At 40.9% G+C, this 22972-nt stretch overlaps 1 protein-coding gene across 9 annotated transcripts in view; it reads left to right on the forward strand.

The window, feature by feature from the left end:
* EXOC4 (exocyst complex component 4) overlaps positions 1 to 22972 on the forward strand; it is a 755957-nt gene that overhangs the window by 229056 nt on the left and 503929 nt on the right. For 7 of the 9 annotated variants that reach the window (XM_047694109.1, XM_047694108.1, XM_047694110.1 and 4 more), the window contains exon 9: positions 1425 to 1513. In XM_047694109.1, the coding sequence (XP_047550065.1) occupies positions 1425 to 1513 (89 nt within the window). Of the gene's footprint in view, positions 1 to 1424; positions 1514 to 7972; positions 7996 to 16978; positions 17005 to 22972 lie in introns of those variants that run through there. The other 2 variants (XM_047694116.1, XM_047694117.1) reach the window with 2 other exon arrangements.

Genomic DNA, 22972 nt, shown 5'->3' on the forward strand with positions numbered 1-22972 from the left:
GTGCAGAGGAGAGGATCAAGAAACCCAAGGGTCTCCCTCAGACTGATATTCATCTTCCTTGTCTAAGAATGGGGGAAAAAGGTGTAATTAAGAAAGTGGTGGCGTTCCTTTACTGTTGCCGGAAACCTATGCCATTATCCCTGTTGCTCTTCCGTGATGTTGCTGTTTACCACTTAGCGGCAATTCTTCTCAGGAGGATTCTTCCTGTCAGCCCGTTCCTCTGACTTTGAAAAATCACAGGCCTGAAATGGAATTTCTTAACACGTCAAAGGTTCACTGTTGCTATGGTCTTCAGTCCACCTGTTCCCTGCCCCGCCCCCCCCCCTGCCCTTTCCTGCTGTTTCTCTTAAGACTGTGATTTTCTTTTTCTTTTTCTTTTTTTTTTTTATTCTGGGGTTCTTGTTTTCGCCTTTAAGAAACCTGTTCGACAACATGGACGGGACTGGAAGAGATTATGCTGAGTGAAATAAGTCAAGCAGAGAGAGTCAATTATCATATGGTTTCACTTATTTGTGGAGCATAACAAATAGCATGGAGGACAAGGGGAGATGGAGAGGGGAGTTGAGGGAAATTGGAAGGGGAGGTGAACCATGAGAGACTATGGACTCTGAAAAACGATCTGGGAATTTTGAAGGGGTGGGGGGTGGGAGGTTGGGGGCACCAGGTGGTGGGTATTGTGGAGGGCACAGATTGCATGGAGCACTGGGTGTGGTGCAAAAATAATGAATACTGTTATGCTGAAAAAATAAAAAAATTAAAAAAAAAAAAAAAAAAAAGAAACCTGTTCGATATCAGGCGCCTGTCGTCCATGTTGCTGACCTCTGAAGTGATTCCTGGGGTGAACACATACTTTGTCCCTGAGAGTTTGGAGAGTATTTCATGTGGTAGGTGGCAGGTCAGAAACCTTTTAGAAACTATATTGCTTTTGAGGACTTTTAGGGAGAGACCATTGATGCCTTCCTTGTTTGGTGTCTGAAGCAGCGTTGCTAGCATGCCTTCTGTACTAGTTCTCTGACCAGGGGAGTTCAAGAAGCAAGATGTCCGCCCTGTGGAGCCAGTATTTCTGTGGTGCCTCATGAACTGGAGAGAAGCCCATTAGAATCACTTCATAGGATACCCTTATCGCATGTGTGCAGGGATCCTGGCAGAGGGTCTGGAGGCGACAGATGAGAGTTCCATCAGCTGAAATGAAGAAGGAGCAAATGATCCAAAGGCTGTTGTGGAGGGCGGCGTTAGCCAGTAATATTGCTCCTAAATCAAGGTCTGTGGCAACCTGCTTTGGCCCTTTCATGGGAGAGCCAGAATGTTTGGGGCCGGGAGCATTAGGGAGCACCCCACAGACTGGAGTAGAACACTTTTGGACTATGTGGCTGGACACCACCTGTTGGGTGACCGCCTTTTGATGATCCTGCATCTCTTCACAGGTTCGAGTCATCCTCCCATGCCATCAGTATGAGTGCCTACTTGCGAGAGCAGAGGCGGGAGCTCTACAGTCGCAGTGGAGAACTCCAAGGTAGGTGATTGACCTCTCTGGAAAAATTAGTTTCTGGAGGAAGATCTGAAGTGTTGGGCGCATGTGAATTTGTGGTTTGCCTTCACAGGATTCCTTCAAGATAGCAAAGTTTTAAAGACTTGATAAACTGTTTCTTCTGTTACTTCCCAGCATCTGTTGTCAGGCCGCTAAAGCCATTGCCATGGCCACAGATTTTATAGACCTGCTGCCAGTCAAGTGAGAACTCAAAGCTTAAAATAGGAGGTCAGTCTCTTCGTGCTTAAACATGGCAGACACAAGTCCAGTCACAGTCTTGGGGAATGCCGGTCTTCTGTGGCTGTCACTGTTACACTTAGTGCTTTCCATACCTTCTAGAATGTAGCAGGAGTACCTGGGATTGGGAAAAGGGTAAATGCAGCCTCTGTCATTATTTAAAGGGAAGAAAGGTGTCTCTAAGTGAGATGTTGTAATCAAGCTAGCTTTGACATACAGGATATTTGATACCCATATGTGGTTCCTAAAGAGTTGTAACCTGGAGAAGAAAATCCTTGAGAAAATAAATCGTAAGCAAATTTTATTAAATTAAAAATCCAATAACATTTTCTTCTGTGACAAGAAGGATGCTAATCATGGTAAATGCAATCAATTTAGAAAGATTTATGTAGTCCTGCTAAGTGCCTGCCATTCTATGCATCGAAGGGGATGAAGGTTGAGTAGAAGGGAAGAAAAGATAAAGCCTTAAGATCCAGCTATGCAAGTAAGGCATGAATATCAGTAATAGTGCCAGAAGTCAGGGCTAACAGCTAAGTAGATGATGTACATGAAAATGCTTGAGAAGGTGAGAGAAGGGAGTGATGATTTAAATTATTTTAAAATTATGGGCTTCCTATATAAGGGATACATGAGAACACTTCCATTTTGGGGGATGCATTAGAGGTACTTGAAATATTTAGTCTTCAGGATTTATCAGGTTTCAAAACATTATGCAGCATCCAGCCAGAACTTTCTGGATTTAAAGACTACCACCCAGCCATTTCTACCTCCACCTTCATTATTAATCTAAATACCTGTAAATTTTTCCAAAGATAGCTGCTCTGCTCTCTCATGCCTATACCACAGTAATAATCCCACAGCTCCTGGGTAGAGTTACCAGAACTAAAAGCCTAGAAATATGTTTGAGGATATAAGGAAAAGGAAAGTAGCCTGCCAACATTTTATTTAGTAGTAGTGTTGCTCTACATTGTTGGAGGCGTGAGGTACATGGGTACAAGGGGTAGTTAGGATTGGAGCAAGTCGAGGAGCGAAGTTTGAAGGTGACCCAGGCTCTAGCAAGCAGCTGCCTGGTGGCAGTGTTGGGTGGACTGGGAAGCTTGGAACAAATTGTGGTGACCGAGCCCACGTTCCTGTAGGACTGATCGTACCCAAATTGCCACTCAGGGGCTGCAGCTGATCATTCAGGGCTAGAGCGATCCTCCCTACGTCATGAAACTTTAAATTTACCTCCGTAGTTTTTCTCCACTTGGTTTGTAGTACATGCAGTTTTTTTTTTTTTTTTAAGATTTTATTTATTCATTTGACAGAGAGAGATCACAAGCAGGCAGAGAGGCAGGCAGAGAGAGAGGAGGAAGCAGGCTCCCCGCCGAGCAGAGAGCCCGATGCGGGGCTCAATCCCAGGACCCTGAGACCATGACCTGAGCCGAAGGCAGCGGCTTAACCCACTGAGCCATCCAGGCGCCCCCATGCAGTTTCTTTAATGGGGACAAAGCAAGCCTTTCTTTTTTCTTTTAGATCATTCCACTTTTTACTCATCAGTACACTTAATGCTGTAGAGCAGTTTTAGGCTCACAGCAAAGTTGAGTGGAGAAAATGCAGAGACTTCCTGCATATCCCCTGCCCTGACACACGCGCCGCTTCCCTTTGTACAACACCCCTGCCACAAGGAAGCCTTTTGTTTGACGCGTAGAGATGAAAAGGTAGACCACATAGTTAACGGGACAACAGAGCAACCTATCATTCATTCAGATTCTAGCGTAATGAGTCAACCAAGACAGATGACTGATGGTAGACTCTCTTCTTCTCTGTGCTCCCAGCCATGCAGAATGGCTTTTCTGCCAGTGGCCCTGGTGGTCCACAATCTCTGGAGAGACCCTGAAGCAAAGCAGTGATGAGAGGGGTCAGGGCCCAGATTGCCAACCCTTCACTTACTAGTTTCGTACCCTCTTTGCCTCTGTTTCCTTACCTGTACATGGAGACGGAAATAACAGTACCCACCTCATGAGGTTGTTGTGAAAGCTTCGTTGAGGTAGGTGATGAGGTAGGTAGGTTTAGAAAAGTGCTGACCAAATAGGGAGTGTTAGGTCTTCCTCCTCCTCCGGCCCCCTTGTTCTCACTTGTTCTATCACTTAGTTTTTGTCGTCCCTCTCTTTGTCTCTTTAGCTAAATCTACTCCACTTTCCAACTTAAATTCAGTTGTCACTTAGTCTGATGACTGTCCCCCACCCCATGATCAGTGCTCACTTGTTTGAGTGTACCATGAAACTCTAAGTTCAGGAGAGAAATACCATTTTATTTTCTATCCTTAGCACAGGGCCTGGTATGGTAAATATTCAGTAAATAGTGACTGACTCAGCGACAGAACCAATGAGGGCGATTGACATCAAACGTGGGATAGAGAGCTCAACACGGAGAGATAGGGACGGCCCCAAAGGGAGAGGCGGCCACTGAGAGGCCGTATTGGCTTCAGAGGTTCAGTTAGTTTTTAAGTTAGGGAGAAGGAGAGGTTGTGTGTAGATCTGTTTTTGTTCTCTGCAGTAGTTCTCTACGTAGCTTCATTAAGTAGGAATGTTGCCCCTGAGCTGTCTGGCCTAGGACAGCACTGCTGTGTATAATGGAGAAACATGTCCAAATCCAACTACATTATAGAGAAAGTTTATTTTGTGAGGGTGGTTAATTGAAGAATCTCTGTAACTGGGAACTTTCTCATTTTTCAGAAAGTTAATTGAAACATGGAACTATATGTGATGGTATATTTCACTTACCAATGTTCAGCAAAATAGGAGGATTTATCTCCGGTTACAAGGAAGAAAGTAGTCAGCAAACATCTCATGTTCATAATAATCATTAAAACATAATTTTAGCTGAGCTGACAGATCACATGCATGGTGAGAGAAGAACTCCGCTGACGAGTTTCTGTAAAAGTTTGATGGTATTTCATTGAGGAGCAGAAGTGTCTCTGATGAATGCTTTTAACAGTTCAGCAGGAAAAGGGGAAAATCACACCTATTTTCCATTAAAAAACCAACCAGCCTTTCTCAGTGACTCTATTCATCTGACTTGTCCATGGACCACTGTGAGATCAGCATTTCAGTTTATCCTTGAAAAGGTAGAATCGAAAATAGTTCAGTCCAGTCCCAAGGGGCTGGCAGAAGACATTATCTCTCCTCTCCCCACCACAGAGCTGCAGCCTTCGCTCCCCAGTAGTTTGTATCAGGGGTCAACTTTTCCTTCTGTGGCAAAGAAAATCCTCCGGAAAGACCATCAAAGTCACATGAGAGAGGTCCCATTTTATAAAAATTAAGTCTCTCCCAACATTTCCAGTTCATCACACAATTAAAAAATGTTACTCAACAACACACAAGGGGAGCAAAGAACGTAGAAATGAGATTTCTTTGGTATCACCAACCCATCTCAGTTGGCTCCGTTCAGGTGCAGATGGTTCATTAGCCCGTGTGCTGTTGGCACTTGGGCTGAGGAGGTGGGGATGCTCTTTCAAAGTGTGCAAGAGAACAGGTGGAAATCGAACTTGTGTGTCTCCGTTAATCAGAGATGTCCTGTTGCTTTGAGCCTCTCCACTGCTTCATTGTGTGGCTTAGGCAGTCGTGCTACAGGTTAGAAAGACTGTAGTTTTAATGAACATTTAGCTTGAATATGGCTTCTCAGATTTAACGTGGGCTTCTTTGGGGGAATAAGGTAACTGATGAACACTATCTCATGAGCATTTTTTTTCTTTTTTTTTTAATTCTTGAGTTGGAAAATTTACTTCTTTTTTTTTTTTTTAAGACTTTATTTATTTATTTGACAGAGATCACAAGTAGGTGGGGTGGGGGGAGCAGACTCGCCGCTGAGCAGAGAGGCCGATGGGGGTCTCGATCCCAGGACCCTGAGACCATGACCTGAGCCAAAAGCAGAGGCTTTAACCCACTGAGCCACCCAGGCGCCCCTCTCATGAGCATTTTTTTAAAAAAGACCTCAAAATACTGGTACTAATGACCAAAATAAGCTCTTAGTTTACTCAGTCCCACTGTGCCATGGTTTTCTCATTTGACTATGCAATTAAAACTCTGGAAAAACCAGAATAGCTGTAATTGATTTGAATTAAAATGGTGCTTTAAAAAATTCAACATCGTGGAACTGGGAGAACTGCACCCACTTCTTTATCTCTTGTTTTCTTGGTCCCTCCAGTCTCACTGTTCCCCTGAGTTGGCTCCTCTCAAGGTCACCAGCGATCCCCATCTTGGCGGATTCTGTGTTTGCTTCCCTGTGTTCATCTCACTTGATCTTCTGGTCAGCCATGTTCCTTTTTTCCTCCCCATGTTGGAGTGTCTCAAGGTTTGGTGCTGGGACCTTACCTGTGCTCACTCTCTAGACTCCCCCTGATATCTCAGTCCAGATTGAATTTTGCTTAGTGCTTAGGTGCAGGCGACTTCCAGATTGGGCCTCCTGCCCAGATCTGGTTATTGTTTCCTGACCTCTTCTAGCATCCTACCCACTCCCTACCACCATCCTATCATTCTTTCTCACATTTTTTAAAAGTTTTCCTCATAGGGGCGCCTTGGTAGCTCAGTGGGTTAAGGCCTCTGCCTTCAGTTCAGGTCACGATCCCAAGGTCCTGGGATCGAGCCCCGCATCGGGCTCTCTGCTCAGCGCAGAGCCTGTTTCCCTTCCTCTCTCTCTGCCTGCCTCTCTTTCTACTTGTGATCTCCGTCTGTCAAAGAAATGAATAAAATCTTTAAAAAAAATTTTTTTTCCTCATAATACTTCATTTCTATATATCTTTCTCACTTGGTAAGTTTCTGCACTTGCCTCTGAAGTCTTACTCATTATTGCATTCCAGTGCCTGGGACAATGCTTGCTTGAATTAAGCACTCAAAACGTATAGGAGAGAGGAGGCTCTGTCCTCAGTATCTCCTTGTTCATAGGCACAGGCCTACTTACATGAGAAAGCCTAGTGGGAGGCTTAATAAACAGAGTAGGAGTCCTGTGATTTGTCTCCTTCATTCATTTTTAAGATAATAAAACTCACGAAGGGCTAGAGTACAGTAATTGTCCATGATCCAAGTAGAAATGTATTACTCAGTTTTGCTTACAGTTTCTTTTCTGTCTTGGGGCTACTTAGTACTTCTGTTTGTACTCAATAATATTACCTTTAGAGTGCTATTTTTATTCCCATTAGTCTAATGAGTGGCATTTCTGTAGCCCTGACATTAAAATATTCTGTAAAGCTCCAACCACTTGAGAATTGACTTCTCTAAGAGGATTTGCTTTACATGGTAAATATGGAAGCACTGGCATCGGGGAAAACTGGGCTCTTATACTGACTGACCTGAATTTTCTGAGTTTTTCTCTCTAATGGGTTGTTGGTGACTGGGGTTGTGAATACCTAATGATATCATATGTAATTAATCTGTTTGGAGGTACCTCGCCTTAAGGTAGGGTGATATTTGAAATACATTAGCCATGAGCTGATTATCCTTTTTTACAAGAGGATTTATAATAGAAGTCTCTCAAATAGCAAGCTTTTCTATAATGGAACATTTAAAGCAAGATTCCATTTGTGCACACATTTTCAGGGACATTTTGGCTGAAGTGAGGTACAGCAGTTTTATACTCATCCCGCACATTTGTTCCACAGCCTTAAACATAAGAAGCATTTGTAAAGCTTTATATCTTGAAATACGATTAGAAAATTCTTTGTAGTCTTAAATTTTGCATAATGACTTTGTTAATAACTATGTAGCAATATGTGGGGGACATGAAAAAATACATTTTTTCTTCTTAAAATTGCATATAATTATTTCAAGATAACCTTAATCTTTCATAGTTATCTCTCTGTTTTAGGTTCTAACATAATAAAAATTGATTCCCCTTCCTTTTATATATTTATGTTCTTGCTTTTTAAAAAGACTGATCTTAACTTCCTCCTATGTAAGATTTGTCTTATAATGAAATTGTAATAGAATTTTTATAAATGCTAATTTCTTTATATGTTCCCAAGAAGTAGTAAGTAATAAATATGTTTTCCTCAGGTCATGAATAGACTAATGCATTATTTAAAATCATTTAGGAAATAAAAGTATTTTTATGCTGAGATTGTTTCTGACTCTGTCACCTCTTTGCCATAATCGTTGCAATGTAGATATTCATTTTATTTAAAAATGTTGTTTCTGGGTTTAATTTATGACATGGGTTTGTTTTCTGAAGAATTCTAGTTCATACAAAGTCCTGTTGGACAAACCATTGGTATCCGAGCCATGTGGAGGAGCCTGGAGGTCATGGGATGGACAGTGGGTCCTGAGAGTGTGAAACAGCTGTCATGAAGCCTTAGTAAAGCCTGTGAACCTCACTCTTGAGAAATGATCCTTGGTCATCGTGCAGAACTAGTTGATGACCTATAAGCTTATTTTTAAGAATCCTTTGTTCTATGTACTCATTCACCCATGCAGATGTGGGAAAAGAGTGAATACTGTTAAATGAGATATGTATTTGAGATTAAAGTGATACATAGGCATTTCTCTTTATATAGTACTGGAGTTAAAAGCTTTTTTTAAAATAAAAAATAAGAAAAAATGACAAATTTCTAACTTGTTTCAGGAAAATTTAAAAGTTAGCTTCTGTCGTACTTTTTATCATTTGGCTCATTAACTTTTTAATGTAAAATAACAGCTTTGCTCATTTTCTTAGATTTTCTTTAAGACTGTAAGAAATTATATCTTTGCCAAATTTAGTAGTTTATATGATGCAGCTAATTGTGACTTGAGCTATTTTTGAAAACAGAGAAGACCAAAAACATTCTTGGTGTATAGTGGGGAAAGTAAGTTTTAGACTAATGAGAACACCAAAGAACAACTTGATCATTGTCCCAATAAGACACAATTTATAAGATAGTTTTATGTTTTCAGAATGAAGCGTGAGTCCTTTCAGGAATATTAATAGTTAGAGATGCTTATCTTAAGTGATCTGTTATCAGAATTCAGAGGAAATTGACATCTGCATGCATGTAGTATGAGGTCTAGGAAAGAAAATAGTAGATTTTAGTGGTAGCAGGTGCTTTGGAGCTCATAATCTGGTACTTTTTTTTTTAAGATTTTATGTATTTAAGAGAGCGAGAGAATGAGGCAGGGGGAAGGGCAGAAGGAGAAGGAGAAGCAGACTCCCTGCTGAGCAGGGAGCCAGACTTGGGGCTCTATCCTAGGACCCTGAGATCGTGACCCGAGCTGAAGGTACAGGCTTAACTGACTGAGCTATGCAGATGCCCCTAATCTAGTACTTTTCAAATTCGTTATTTTAGTCCTAGAACCTGTTTTCTGCATGTTTTATTTCAGTGTTGAATGTAGAAAGCAGACTGAGGGGGGGGTGGTTTGACTAAATGGGGTCTGGGACTCCAGAGCCCCCCCCTGCTCCTCTCTTCCACGGAGCACCCGGAGCACCCGAGGCACCATTGCGAAACTAAAGACTCCCAGAATCAGCATGCTATACAAAGGAAAACTGATAAGGAGACAGATGACATTATAGACTTGTAGAGATGGGACAGGTGAGTCAATAATGGGTGGTCAGACAATTGATTAACCATAAACAAACAAACAAAAAAGTTGAATTTGAAACTCATCAGTTAGGAAAATAAATTTTGGGTGCCTCAAGAACTGAAATGTGGAAAGCAAAACTGACTGACCCTTAAGTTCCTAGTAGCATTGCTTGAATAACAAAAACCTGGAAATAACTTAAATACCATAGACAGGAGAATGGATTTATCAGTCTCGGCCTAGCCATGCAGTAGAATACTACATAGCAATGAAAATGAATGAACTGTACTGTATATTAACTTGGTTAAATCTCAAAAGCAATCACAAAAGACTATAGATATAGTCGAATCCCATCTGTATGAAGGTCAGAAGCAGTCAGGACTGAACAATATCGTGAGACGTATATCCTCGTGTATGACAATGTGAAGAAGGTAAGGGAGGGAGCATGAACATAAAATTCAGGGGAAAGGCCACCTCTGGAAAGGGTAGAAGAGGGTATAATTAGAGAGGAGCATAGGCTTCAAGGATAATAGTACTGTTCTATTTCTTAAGCTAAGTGATGGAGATGCTGTTGTATTTTTTTAAACTGTACTTAGTGTCCTGTGCATTCAGATATCACACATTTCATAAAAAGTACAAATACAATAATTTGTACAAGGCCTCTTAGGTCTCCAGAGACACAACCACCTATAGTGTAATGTTCCTATAGGAAAGTCCTCAGGAAATTTGGAGTGTTCTGGGAGAACTAGGTTGGTTCTTGGCTGTCCTAGTCCATTGCAATGTCAGGTCCATGCCACAGCCATGATTGCTACTGAACTTCAGCTGTCCCTCAGATAGTTCATGAGAAGACAGCTCCAGGAGCAGGAGTGAGTGCTCCCTGCCAACTTCCCCAGCCTCATCTAACCCGCCAGAACCCTGTTTCAGGTGAGGTCCGCAGCTAGTCTGCTTTTGTGTCCTGCGTTTTCTAGACTTTCTATTTATTTATCGCATATGTACAGATTTATTACCTGTATTTGTCCTGGGCAGGGCCTTTAGGATACAGTAATGAACAGAACCAAGTTTTGCCTTGGAAGGTCAAAAGAGCAGAAAAGGACCATGACCGTATCTCAGAGACTGGCACTTGTCCCCCAGCATTTGTTCTGTCTCTCCTTCACATGAAGAGAGCCCTGATTTTTAGCCATACACGTGGCCACCCCAAATAGAAACATTTCTAAGCCTTCTGTGCAGCCAGCCATGAACATGTAATTTAATTCTAACCAATGGAATGTACATGAAAGTGATGTGTATAACTATAACTGGATCTCATATTTACAGGGAAGGAAGAGGCTGTCCCTTTATTCACAGCCCAGTGTGCGTGAACGTGTTCTGACGCACACTATGAATGACCTATGGTGGCGAGCCATCTTAGGCCAATGCGGATGAGAGCAATGAGATAGAAGCAGCTCGAGTTAGAGACTGCGCAGCGTCAGGCCTCTGATAACCAGAGCCATCGTACCATCCCAGACTTCTCCATGAGACAGGAATAAATGGTCCTGTTTAAGTCTGTGGTATTTTGGTTCTCTGCTACTTGCAGCCCTGCTTATATCCTGATTAATTTTTTTTAAAAGATTTTGTTTATTTATTTGTCAGAGAGAGAGAGAGAGCACAAGTGGGGGGAACAGCAGGCAGAGGGAGAAGCAGGCTCCCTGCTGAGCAAGGAGCCTGATGTGGGACTCGATCCCAGGGCCCTGGGATCATGACCTGAGCCAAAGGCAGGTGCTTAATGGCTGAGCCACCCACATGTCCCTATTCTAATTGAGTCAACGTGCAGACATGTGATCAGAGCACTATGTTACACATTTTGATGGAATTATGTAGATCTGTAACAGATCTGTATACAATGCTGGGAAGGCAGGGAGGCTTTCATAAGTATTTAAGTTTCAAGATGCTTATAAAAGATGAAGAGAAGCTTTGCAGATAAAAAAGAGGTGGGCATTTCAGGCAATGGACATGGCAGGAATAAATGTATGGAAGTGTGAGCATATAGGCTTTTCTCGTTTCATACCATGAGTTAGAAGGATATAACTTGAAATAAAAAAATATATATGAGAGAGAGAGAGAAAAAACACTGAAGTGTGGGGGGGGGCAGGGGGAGAGGAGAAAAAGTCTCAAGCAGACTCTGCACTGAGCATGGAGCCTGACATGGGGCTCGATCCCATGACCTAGAGATCATGACTTGAGCCAAAACCAAGAGTCAGACACTCAACTGCGCCCACCCAGGCATCCCTAGCTTTTTCTATTAAGGAAATCAGTTTATGTATACAGACTGCTACTGATTATCATTTGTAAGGGGGCACCAAAGCTGCTGAGGATGGCTTGGGCCATTGTTCATGGTAGCTAGAAATTAAGAATTGATAGAACCAATGGTGTCTTGGTGATGATAAGAAAGTAAAAATCTTGTTACACCTGAGGACAAGCTAAATGTGATCACCTACTAGATTTTCTGAGGGGTGTTCCAATGGTAAGGCTATGCCCCTTTATTAAAATTTTTGGAGGAAACACAACTGTTGTAAATGCAACTGTTGTAGCGTCTTAGGCTGTGCAAGGTAGATTTGGCTGGAGATACTGGCAAGGGTGGGATCGTGAAGGACCAGCCTAACCCATTTCCAGAGTACCTTGCTCAGCTTGGCCTGCAAACGGCAGCTTGGTTGTGTATGGAGATCGACGAGTTCTGTGTGCTCACATCTGATTTCCAGCTTACAAGTGTGTGGATGAAAATATACATCAAGTTACTTTTGGCTTCACCACAATTTTAAACTCAAACAGCCCATATTACAGTAATATATGAGAGTATGTATGAATGCTACATGAATATTGTAATAGTCATAATATAGGATGTTCATTCCTAGAATTGTGATGACATCTACTGAATTGCAGCCAGTTCATTTGCATATTCATGCCCACTTAGCTCAAATAAGTCCCTGTTTGTTTGCACATTAACGTCTGATTTCAGCACCAGTTAACTAATTTACATATCCCTGTTCAGTTGGTTAGTGATGTTCCTATGTGGAATGTTGGTGCAGCTGTTTGTGCTTTGAGGAGCGTGGGGAGCACAGTGGTTTAGTGGAAGGAGTACCTATTACTCATCCTGCTTTTACTAGGCAAGTCACGTTAACTGTCTGAGCCCTAGACTGCTCTGCCGTGTAATGAAGTTAGTAACACTTAGCCTGCCCATTTCCTAGGGTTGTTGTGTCAGTTGCCATATCGGAGGTGACAACATATAGTCAACATTTCTAGGCTATTCCAGGGGTGTTCCCGGAACATCCGCATTTAGGAAGGTTCTAGGTGTCATCAAAGATAAGACTTGCAAGCAGACACAGTTTTAATGAATGTTCTAAGTACTTTTGGGAGCATGGAGGAGAAAACCCTGAGCGTTGCCAGAGGGAGTCTTAGAAGGTGTTACAAAGGAGGAATCTTTATATTGCAGTTGGAAAGGTGAGTTAACCAGACTGCCCTGGGGAGTGGCACGTACCTCAAGTAGGGAGAAGATGGAAACGACACCTGATGTAGGAGAGCTTCATGGGATAGTAGGTATTTGGGGGTTGAAGCAGAGAATGCTGGGAAAGATAAGGCTTAGAGAAGGGAGACCGGTGGGCAGGGCTCAGAGGACCTGCTATAATAGCGAGAGGACATGGATTTTGTCCTCTGGGTGATGAGTAGAGTGAGGCAAGTTGTGGTGTTATTTCAGGTGAGAGCTTATAAGATCATGCCAGCTTTTTAAGAGGTAACAGTGGGGGTGCGGGGGGAGTAGATCCAAAAGCCAATTTCGAGGAAGAATCACATAGACATGATGACTCCTTCTGTGTGGAGTTTGAACAAAGATAGGCATTTTGGCCGATTCCCAGTTTTCCAATCTGGTGACTTGGGTAGGTAATGATTTTATTTAAGATAGGAAATGCAAAGAGAGGGTAGTTTTTATGGAGTATTAGGGGTGAAGATACCTTTTTCCCCCCTAACATATATTTTCATATTTCTCTCTTAGTTTCACTTTAATCTATCCAGTCTAATCTAACCACATCTAATCTAACCAACTCTGTTAACGACTCCCTCATATTTAAGGCATTCAGCAATGTCTGTTTACCCATCACCATTCCCCTTCCTAAGTCTGATGTTGGAGCTAGGGTTTTCTTCCTTCCCTCCTCCTCCTCTTAAATTGCAGATACCACCTTCTCCTCTTTAGGCTTTGGTTGGCGTATTAATTTGAGTGCTCATTTTAAACTCTCTGAAGAATATGAATTCTTTATTTTTTATTCCTAGATGGACCTGTATTTTTTTTTTGTCTTTTCACTTTTTTTTTTAATTTTTTTATTTTTTTCAGCATAACAGTATTCATTATTTTTGCACCACACCCAGTGCTCCATGCAATCCGTGCCCTCTACAATACCCACCACCTGGTGCCCCCAACCTCCCACCCCCCACCCCTTCAAAATTCTCAGATCGTTTTTCAGAGTCCATAGTCTCTCATGGTTCACCTCCCCTTCCAATTTCCCTCAACTCCCTTCTCCTCTCCATCTCCCCTTGTCCTCCATGCTATTTGTTATGCTCCACAAATAAGTGAAACCATATGATAATTGACTCTCTCTGCTTGACTTATTTCACTCAGCATAATCTCTTCCAGTCCCGTCCATGTTGCTACAAAACTTGGGGATTCATCCTTTCTTTCTTTCTTTTTTTTTTTTTTTACAGCTTTATAAACATATATTTTTATCCCCAGGGGTACAGGTCTGCGAATCGCCAGGTTTACACACTTCACAACACTCACCATAGCACATACCCTCCCCGATATCCATAACCCCACCCCCTCTCCCAACCCCCTCCCCCCATCAACCCTCAGTTTGTTTTGTGAGATTAAGAGTCACTTATGGTTTGTCTCCCTCCCAATCCCATCTTGTTTCATTTACTCTTCTTGGACCTGTATTTTTAATTACTCAAATCAAGCTACCATTCGTCTTTCTTAATGTCTTGCTTTGTGATTTTTGTTCCAAGTTGTTTAACTGGTTTTCTCAGTTAATAGAAGTTAAATGATTTCTGTGACTCTCAGTCCATCTAAAACTCGAGGTTCTTGATTCTCAGCACTTGGTCTGTTCCTAAAGATAGGAGTCTGAGGACTACTTAGAGGTTCAGAGCATGGTCTCCGCAGTCTGTCTTACTGCCTGGGTGAGTTTGGGCAAACCACTCCTTTGTCAGTTTCTCTTTCTATAAACTGAACATACGGATGTCATATGACTTATGTAGGGCCACAGTGAGGATAAAATGGGTTAACATATGTAAAGGGTTGAGAACTGTGCCTGGCACGAATTAAATGCTGGTTAAATGTTAACTATTGCTAATTTATCTGGGGTCTGCCTCCCCTGCCCCAGCACCTGGCATCACACTTTTTAAATTAATGAATGAATAGATATGCTAATGGACAAATACATTCCAGTGAAATCTCCTAGAATGGTCCTCAGAAGCTCCTTTTCTCCCCATTCTCTTTTTTGACAAAAGTTCGTCTAGAGTGTTGAAAACCTGTGCTTACATCAGTGATCACTGCGATCATGTCATGTGAAGTGGCGTCCGCTGCAGTGGTCTGGGTGAGCAGCACTTAGCGTCTCTTCCGTGACCTGTTCGTACCACTTACATCTGCCCAAGAGGTAAATACTCATGGCAATAATGAAAATGGCCATTTCTCTTCAAAATCATTTTGATATTCAGTGCCACTAACTGCATTTTACTCTGTAAATAATTGAGGATGATTAGTAGATGGCGGAATAGGAGGTTAAAAGGGAAAGGTCATTTCTTCTATGAACTAACTACCTTCCAGCTGATTGTTTGGTGACGTTTTACAAACACTGTTGTCTTGCCTGCCTGACCCTTAGCTTCATTGTGAAGTCACTTCCTGGTTACTTGTAAAAACAAAAAACATAATTTACTAACCATTCTTTTTTAAGATTTTATTTATTTATTTGACACAGAGAGAGAGATCACAAGTAGACAGAGAGGCAGGCAGAGGGAGAGGCAGAAGCAGGCTCCCTGCTGAGCAGAGAGTCCAATGCGGGGCTCCATCCCAGGGCCCTGAGACCATGACCTGAGCTGAAGGCAGAGGCTTAACCCACTGAGCCACCCAGGCGCACCTACTAACCATTCTTAACCTAAAAAAAAAAAAAAAAAGTGGCTTTCTCACGCCACTTCCTAGTCAATAAAAAATCCTAGAGCTATCAGAGATCTCAGATGAGTATCATAAAGGGAAATGATCTTTCGAAAACAACATACATTCTTAAAACCAATAAAAGGTATGTGACTGAAACTAGTTAAAAAAAGATAGCGGAAATTTTTTGGCTTGGCTTGGAAGGTGAGCAGTTAACTCTTCATGGCCGTCATTCCCCATGGCGTGGTTGTGGGAAGAGGACAGGGAAAAGCGAGGCTGCTGATGGGACACACCACTCATCTATGAGTATCTTCCTTTCTAGATTCTGTGACTTACTGGGAATCCGTAATCCTGCCTCTTCTTGAATACCTTATTGAGTCATTTGAAAAGCATTTCTCAAGAGAATTTCTCACAAGAAGCATTTCTTGTTCCATAAGAATTCTTTAGCATCTAAATTGAGCGGTTGTCTCTGATCATTTCTAAATTGTTTCCTCTGATGAACTCAATGGATGGAGTTTCCTCAATACAGAATTTGGACTTATTTCCCAAGGAATTGAAATCCTTTGTTCCCAAAATGGTAGTATGGTTCTCTTTATACCTTCACTTCTAGGACATTTTTGGGCAAATATAATGCCCAGAGGGAACAATTAGCTCAGTTTTAGATGGTGTTTGCTGAGATTTTAGCCATAATTGTTTGTTGACACTTTGAAATTTGTAGCTGTCTCAATTATTTTTAGAATATATGTCATGGAAGCAGATTACCTCTAGCGTGTGAGCTTTAGTTCCCTATGAACTGAATCCTTTCTGCTCTTCCTTTTTTCTACCTTATTTTCTTATTCTCACAATTTTATTATTTCTCTTTTTATTGAAGTAGAATATACCTACAATAAAGTGTATCACGTACGCTTACCTTAAATATAGAGCTAAATTTTTGCTTATAGATATACCCATGTAACTAGCCCCTAGAAGGCTTTCTCATGCCACTTCCTAGTCAATACCAGCCCCTCGACGTAGCCTGTCTTCTGATTCATAATGTCATCACTTAGCTTTGCCTATTCCTTACATCCACGTAGTTAGAATCTTACAACATCTTGTGTCTCTAGTTGCTTTTGCTCAACATGTTGTCTGTGCCATTCATTCATGTTACAGTATGTATCAGTTTGTTTTTCTTGCTGTATATTTTGTTGTATGCTTATAGGACAATTTATTCATTCTCTTGTTAATAGATATTTATCATTTCTACTTTGGGGCTATGTCAAATTTGCTATAAACCACTTTGTACATAAACACTGATTTCTTGTAGGGTTATACCTAGGAGTGGAATTGCTAGCTATCATGAAATAGTTACATGTTTAGCTTTAGAAGATACCAATAGGCATTTTGCAATTATAGAAATAAATGAGAAATTGCTTGAGAATTTCAGTTGTTGTGCATTCTCACAGAGGTTTGATCAGCCTCTTAAGTTTTTGCCATGCTGATGATGTGTAGTCTACCTTACGGTTCTCTCTCTTCTTTTTTAAGATGTATTTTAGAGAGACAGAGAACATGAGCAGGAGGCGGAGAGGGAGAGAGAATCTCAAACAGACCCTGCGTTGAGCACAGAACCTAATACGGGGATCAATCTCACAACCCTGAGATCACGACCCAAGCCAAAACCAAGAGACAGACGCTTAACTGACTGCACCACCCCGGCGCCTCTGTTGTTTTCATTTTTAAAAAGGACTTCTGAGCTCTCCCTAATTGTGCTACTTTTTTCCTCCCCTGGATCTGGCAGGTGTTTCTGGATACCATTATTTAGCGCTTAGTCTGTATCCCAATTCACTGATTTGTAGTACAGCTTTTTATAGAGAAATGTCCTTGTGTTCTTCCTAGGAAGGCCTGATTATGTATATGCATTTTTACCCAGCATTCTCAGGTGGCCTTTCTTGCAAGTAATCATTTATTAATTTGTTAGAACTTTTTTTTTATTGTGTTATTTGTTAGTCACCATAAAATACATCATTAGTTTTTGATGCAGTGTCCCAGGATTCTTTGTTTGCGTATAACACCCAGTGCTCTGTTCAATACGTGCCCTCCTTAATACCCAGCACCAGGCTCACTCATCCTCCCACCCCCCTCCCCTCTAAAACCCTCAGTTTGTTTCTCGGAGTCCACAGTCTTGTGGCCCATCTCCCCCTCCAATTCCCCCCCTTCACTTTTCCTTTCCTTCTCCTAATGTCCTCCACATTATTCCTTATGCCCCACAAGTAAGTGAAACCATATGATAACTGACTCTCTCTGCTTGACTTATTTCACTCAGCATAATCTCCTCCAGTCCCGTCCATGTTGATACAAAAGTTGGGTATTCATCATTCCCCTTCTCCCCACCACCCCAGAACCCACTCTTCTTTCAGCGTATTTGATTTCATTAAATAGCATTTCAACTTACCAGCTGCTAAACCTGAAGTGATCCTTCTCTTCTGTAAGCAGTTAATCTATTCCCAGATCCTGCTGATACTGTTTCCTAACCCATCTACTGTTACAAACCCATCAACTCTTTATTTTTTTTTTAAAGTAACTCACTTCTACCCAGGTTCTAACTGCCATCACCTCTTGGTTGGTCCTGCCTCTGCCTTGACTCCTTCCAAATCATTCGTTATATTGGGAACCAGAGTGACTTAAAAATATTCAGTGATTTTTTTTTTTTTTTTTAATATTTCTTAGTACTAAGTTCCATGTCCTTAATACACCTAACAGTGTTCTGCCTGTTTGGGCACCAGTTGCACATGGCCTCTTTGTGGCCTCCTTTCCGACCACAGCCACGCTGGGTTTCTGAGGACATGCATCCCCATTCAGGCCTTGGGGCCTCCTTTTATGCTGCTCCCTATATCTGGAATTGGCTCACCCCATCTTCCCTTTCTCCTTGATATCTAGTTGTCAACTTTAAGGTAGTTCTCTGCCTTGTATGATTTTTAAATGATGCTTATTAAATACCTACCATGTGTCAATCAGTATTCTAAAACTTTTAACATGGAGTGTCTTCTTTTAATCTCTCAACTCTTACTTCCTTGAGGAAAGTTTTTTTGTTTTGCTTTTTTAAATCCCTCCCTACCCTGCCCGACTAGGTTAGCTTCTTCATTGTAGCACATGGCATGCTTATAATTACTCCATATTTTCTTATTGTTTGTGTAAAATTGTTTGTTCAGTATTTATCCTAAGTTCCAAGCTGACGGGCGCCATGTCATTTGAGGTAACCGTACATCTCAATTTCCTCATACAGTGTCTGGCATCTGTAGTCAGCACTCAATAAATATTCATGCTTTTTACAAATGAAAAGAAATTCAGTATTACACGTTAACCAAACAGTGAACTAGATAGAAGTTGAGGTCTTTTCAAGCATAGAACTTTTTCCAATATATTAGTAATACTTGAGGGATACATGAGTATATCACAGATTAAATTATATTAGGAAGGAAGTTAAGGGAAACTAATATTTGAGAGAAGAGAGTGAACTTACTGAGGTGTCATTTTTTTGCAGTACATGATTACCGCTTGACTCTCAGAATCATTTTGTGAAGGAGACCTTATTTTCTAATTCTTTATGGCTAAGAAAACCATATCTCATAGTGGTTAAGTGACTTGACCAAAGTCACACAACTGGTAAATGGTAGAGGTGAACAATTGATATCATGGAGTTTATTATATACAGTTTGCAAAATAACTTGGATTTGAAATAGCTTGTGCATTTTTCTCTTTTATTGAGATAATTTACATACAGTAGGCCACATTCACTTAAAATGAACAATTCGTTGAGTTTTGATAGATGTGTTTACCTGTCATGATTCCAAGCATTTTCATCACTCAAGAGTTTCCTTGTGCCCTTTTGTAGACCATTATCTCTCTATTCCCAGCCTTAGGTGACTACCAACGTGATTTTTCCCATTAGGTTAGCTTGCAATTTCTAAATTTTATAGAAATAGACTCATATAGTATACAATTTTGTGACTGGCTTCTTTGAGAACATAATGATTTTGACATTTATCCATGTTCCTGCATCTATCAGTAATTTGTCCCTCTTTTATTGCTGAGTGGTACTCTGTTGTATGGTGGTACCACAAGAGAGATAGGATATACCACAACGTTTACATTCTAGCTGTTGATGTGTGTTTGTGTCGTGTCCAGGTTTTGGTTATTGAGAATAATGCTGCTGTAAGCATTTGTGTATAAGTCTTGGTGTGGCACATAAATTTTCAGTTCTCTTGGGAATACTGAGGAGTGAAATTGTGGGTCCTGTGGTAGGAATATGCTTAACTTTCTAAGAAACTGCCAGATTTTTAAAGTGAGAGTATCATTTTAAATTTCCACCAGCAGTATATGCCAACACTTGGTATTGTCAGTTTTTCTAATTTCAGACATTTTAGTGGGTGTACAGTGGTATCTCATGGTGGCTTGTGAATTTTTTAATGTAATCTTATTGATGGTAGAAGGCTATACACCTGTGGGTTTGTGCATTCTATATCCAAGTCAGAATCTACCTCAAGTCCTTTTTCTCTTGTTGTAATAATTAGTCCAGGCCTGTTAATCTGTCATTTTCTCTTAGTGTAACTTTTTTTTATACCTACTTTCATGAATTTAGAGAAAGGAGACATAACTGTTTCACAGGTCAACTGGAAAACCACATTTATATTCATTTATATGTTAAAAGTAGTGTTTGTTAAATATACTGATCATTGTGCATCTGTATTTCTCTAGTATCTTCTGAAAGTTTGTACAATATTATTAAACAGGTAGTGAGTGAATTGTAAATAAGTCCTGCTCTGAGGCTAAAAATTCCCAATTGTTGCCTTATTAGTAATCATAGGATTAATGCAAAGTGCTGTTAATTAAGACTTGCTTTTTTTCTTTGAGTGCCGCCATGGCAGCAAATGGTATCTTATACTGACAAGCTGTAAATTAAAATTTGCAGAATGCAAGACCCAGTCTAGGGAAAATGAAGTTATGTATAGGTGACTTGTTCCATTTGAATTAATCAAAGGGCTGCTGGTGTAGACCAGCTGTGTTCTCTGATGACAAAAACGAATCTTGACATTTTGGATAATGAAAATCCAGTTCAGCACCTCTTAGAGATATGTATGATAATATATTGTCAGTCAGAAGCAGAGGGAAGAAGGGAAGCAAAAACCCTGTCTTATTAAAATAGACAGTGTGACAAGTGGACGTGGTTGGATCTCCAGCTTCTAGGGGGAAAAATGCCAAGGGAAGCCTCTTTTTTAAAAAATGAGAGGAATAGCTGTTTTACGGAAGGAGAGTGAAAGATTTGACTTCTGATGCATGGCCTCTGTGACAGTTGACTTTGTTCATGATTCCTAGTTTCATGGTTTATTTTACTGGGGTGCAGGGTGAGGCATGAAAAGCCCAGAAAGGGACTCACTTTCTTTTAGTTTGACAGTATTAATGCAATCATCTAGTTCATACCTTGTAAGCCCACTTATTATTTCCTCTGCGTGTGTTTTTTCTAGTTTAGTGGATTAGCTGCACTGTCTCTTCAAAGGCTATCCAATCAAGGAGGGGTTATTAAAACCAGGGCGATTTATGACTGAGAATTAATTAGAGAAGCATTTTCATGCAAAACATCCAATTTTTTGATTAGCAATGGAGCAGGGCTGCAATTAACACTCTAGGAAGCTTAAATTTCCAGCTTTTTGATTCTCAGGAAATGAGATTATCAAACCAGGGTCAGACACTTGACAGCAAAGCAGGGGTGGGCGAGTGTGAAATTTATATGTAAAAAAAAAAAAAAAGAAATTGTCTTTTGGTTTTAATTCTGAGATTGCCATTAAGGCAATGGGAAATTCAGAGAAGTGGAAGAATAAGAAATCTGAAAATGCAGGAACCTGAAATGCCCAATTCTTCAGTGGCCTATTTGCTATGCAAAGTATCTGTTTTAAATGTTTGCCTGGAATAGGTTTTACAAGCGCAGTGATATTTTTTGTTCCTGCATTCTTACTTATTCTTCAGTTTTTCTCTAATAAATTTCGTTTACTCAGTCAGTTGCTGAACAAATTTTTAAAGTGTTTATATGCTTTGGAGAAAAGCCAACCTTTTCTTCCATTAGAAAATGAACCATTTTTTCTAAATGGTGGTTTGCTATTTCGGGAGTCTGTTTATTTTGTGTCTTTATTGGGGGTTTTTAAAATTATTTTAAATCAATTGAGACGTGATCTAGGAAGGGAATTATCTCAAGACATAGATTACCACTTAATGATAAGTGACCTTTGTCAAGCGTAGGTGCCCGAGATAAGAAGAAATGTAACCCCAGGCCTCTGGTAGAGCGGTGTATCCTGTCATCAGCCTAATTGGTGCTCCCCAAGGAGATACAACATAATGAAAATTCATTTGTTCTGGAAAATATTTTTCGCTCCCTCTTTTCTTAATTTAGACATCTAATTTCAATTGAGAACTGGAGGAGCACTGTATCTTTTGCGTTAGCGCCGTCTGCCAGGGTGAGACTCTTACCTTTTTCTTCTTTGCGCATTAGATTCTAAGATTTTTAAGTAAAGGGACCTTGTCAGTACTTCTGAGTCATCCGGCGTTTTCTTCACTGGCCTGTTTTTTTGCTCTCACGATGGTGCTCTGTGCTTCTGAAGCTGTCAGTATATACATTTATGGACTGCTTTTTGACATCAGGGAAATTGTTTGGATCCGTAGTGAGATGGAACGTGGGTGATGAGCCCTACCTAGGCCTGAGATGGTGGTGGGGTTCGGAATCTGGCTTTTCTCATGCTCTTCCCGTGTGGATCTTCTCTATTTATATATCGGAGCTTTTGTTAGAAACTTGGGGGTTATTTTAAAAAACAGATTTATAAGCAGTTTTTGGACTATGCTAACCATGAATGGAAGAGACCATATGGTGACTCCACAGTCAGTGATTTCTGTCATTGCATTTTTCTCCCTAAAGCATTTCTGATTTAGGAACAAGATTCATTGATCTAGTCCGTCATTCTTGCAATCCCACTATGGATTCTCAGCTTTGTCAGTCTCGCTTCATCTCCCTTCCTTTGTCGGTGAAGAGTATCTGTCACTGGCTGGATGAAAATTGGCTGCAGTTTAATCTTGGGGAAAGGAGGAGGAAAAACCGCCAATCAGGGGCTGAAGAGTTGAGCCTGTCAGATTTGTAGCCTTCAGCCTCAAATGCTGGTCTTCATGTTTTTAGATATTGATGATTATGTGCTTTCTTGGTCTAATAAGTATTTGCTGGAAGAATTTACAGGGTCATGTTTATAGGTGTTTTCTTTGTTGGCATATGTTTCTGCATTTCCAGGTCCACACGGTGGGGAGCCTAAGCAGAGGAATGAAGGATTAGTGACTGTATGTGCGTGTATGATGGGGGGCAGGGGTGGTATGTGCACGGCTTTCGGGGAGTCTGCCTCCAGCATTGTCTGCAGATTTGTAGCAGAAGGCAGAAGAAGGTGCCTAGTTTTCAGAATAGCAAATAATAGCAATAATAGTAATAATGCTGTTATTAGGGATAGTTAC

The sequence above is a fragment of the Lutra lutra genome, chromosome 11, assembly GCF_902655055.1.
Source record: "Lutra lutra chromosome 11, mLutLut1.2, whole genome shotgun sequence".
NCBI lineage: Eukaryota > Metazoa > Chordata > Mammalia > Carnivora > Mustelidae > Lutra > Lutra lutra.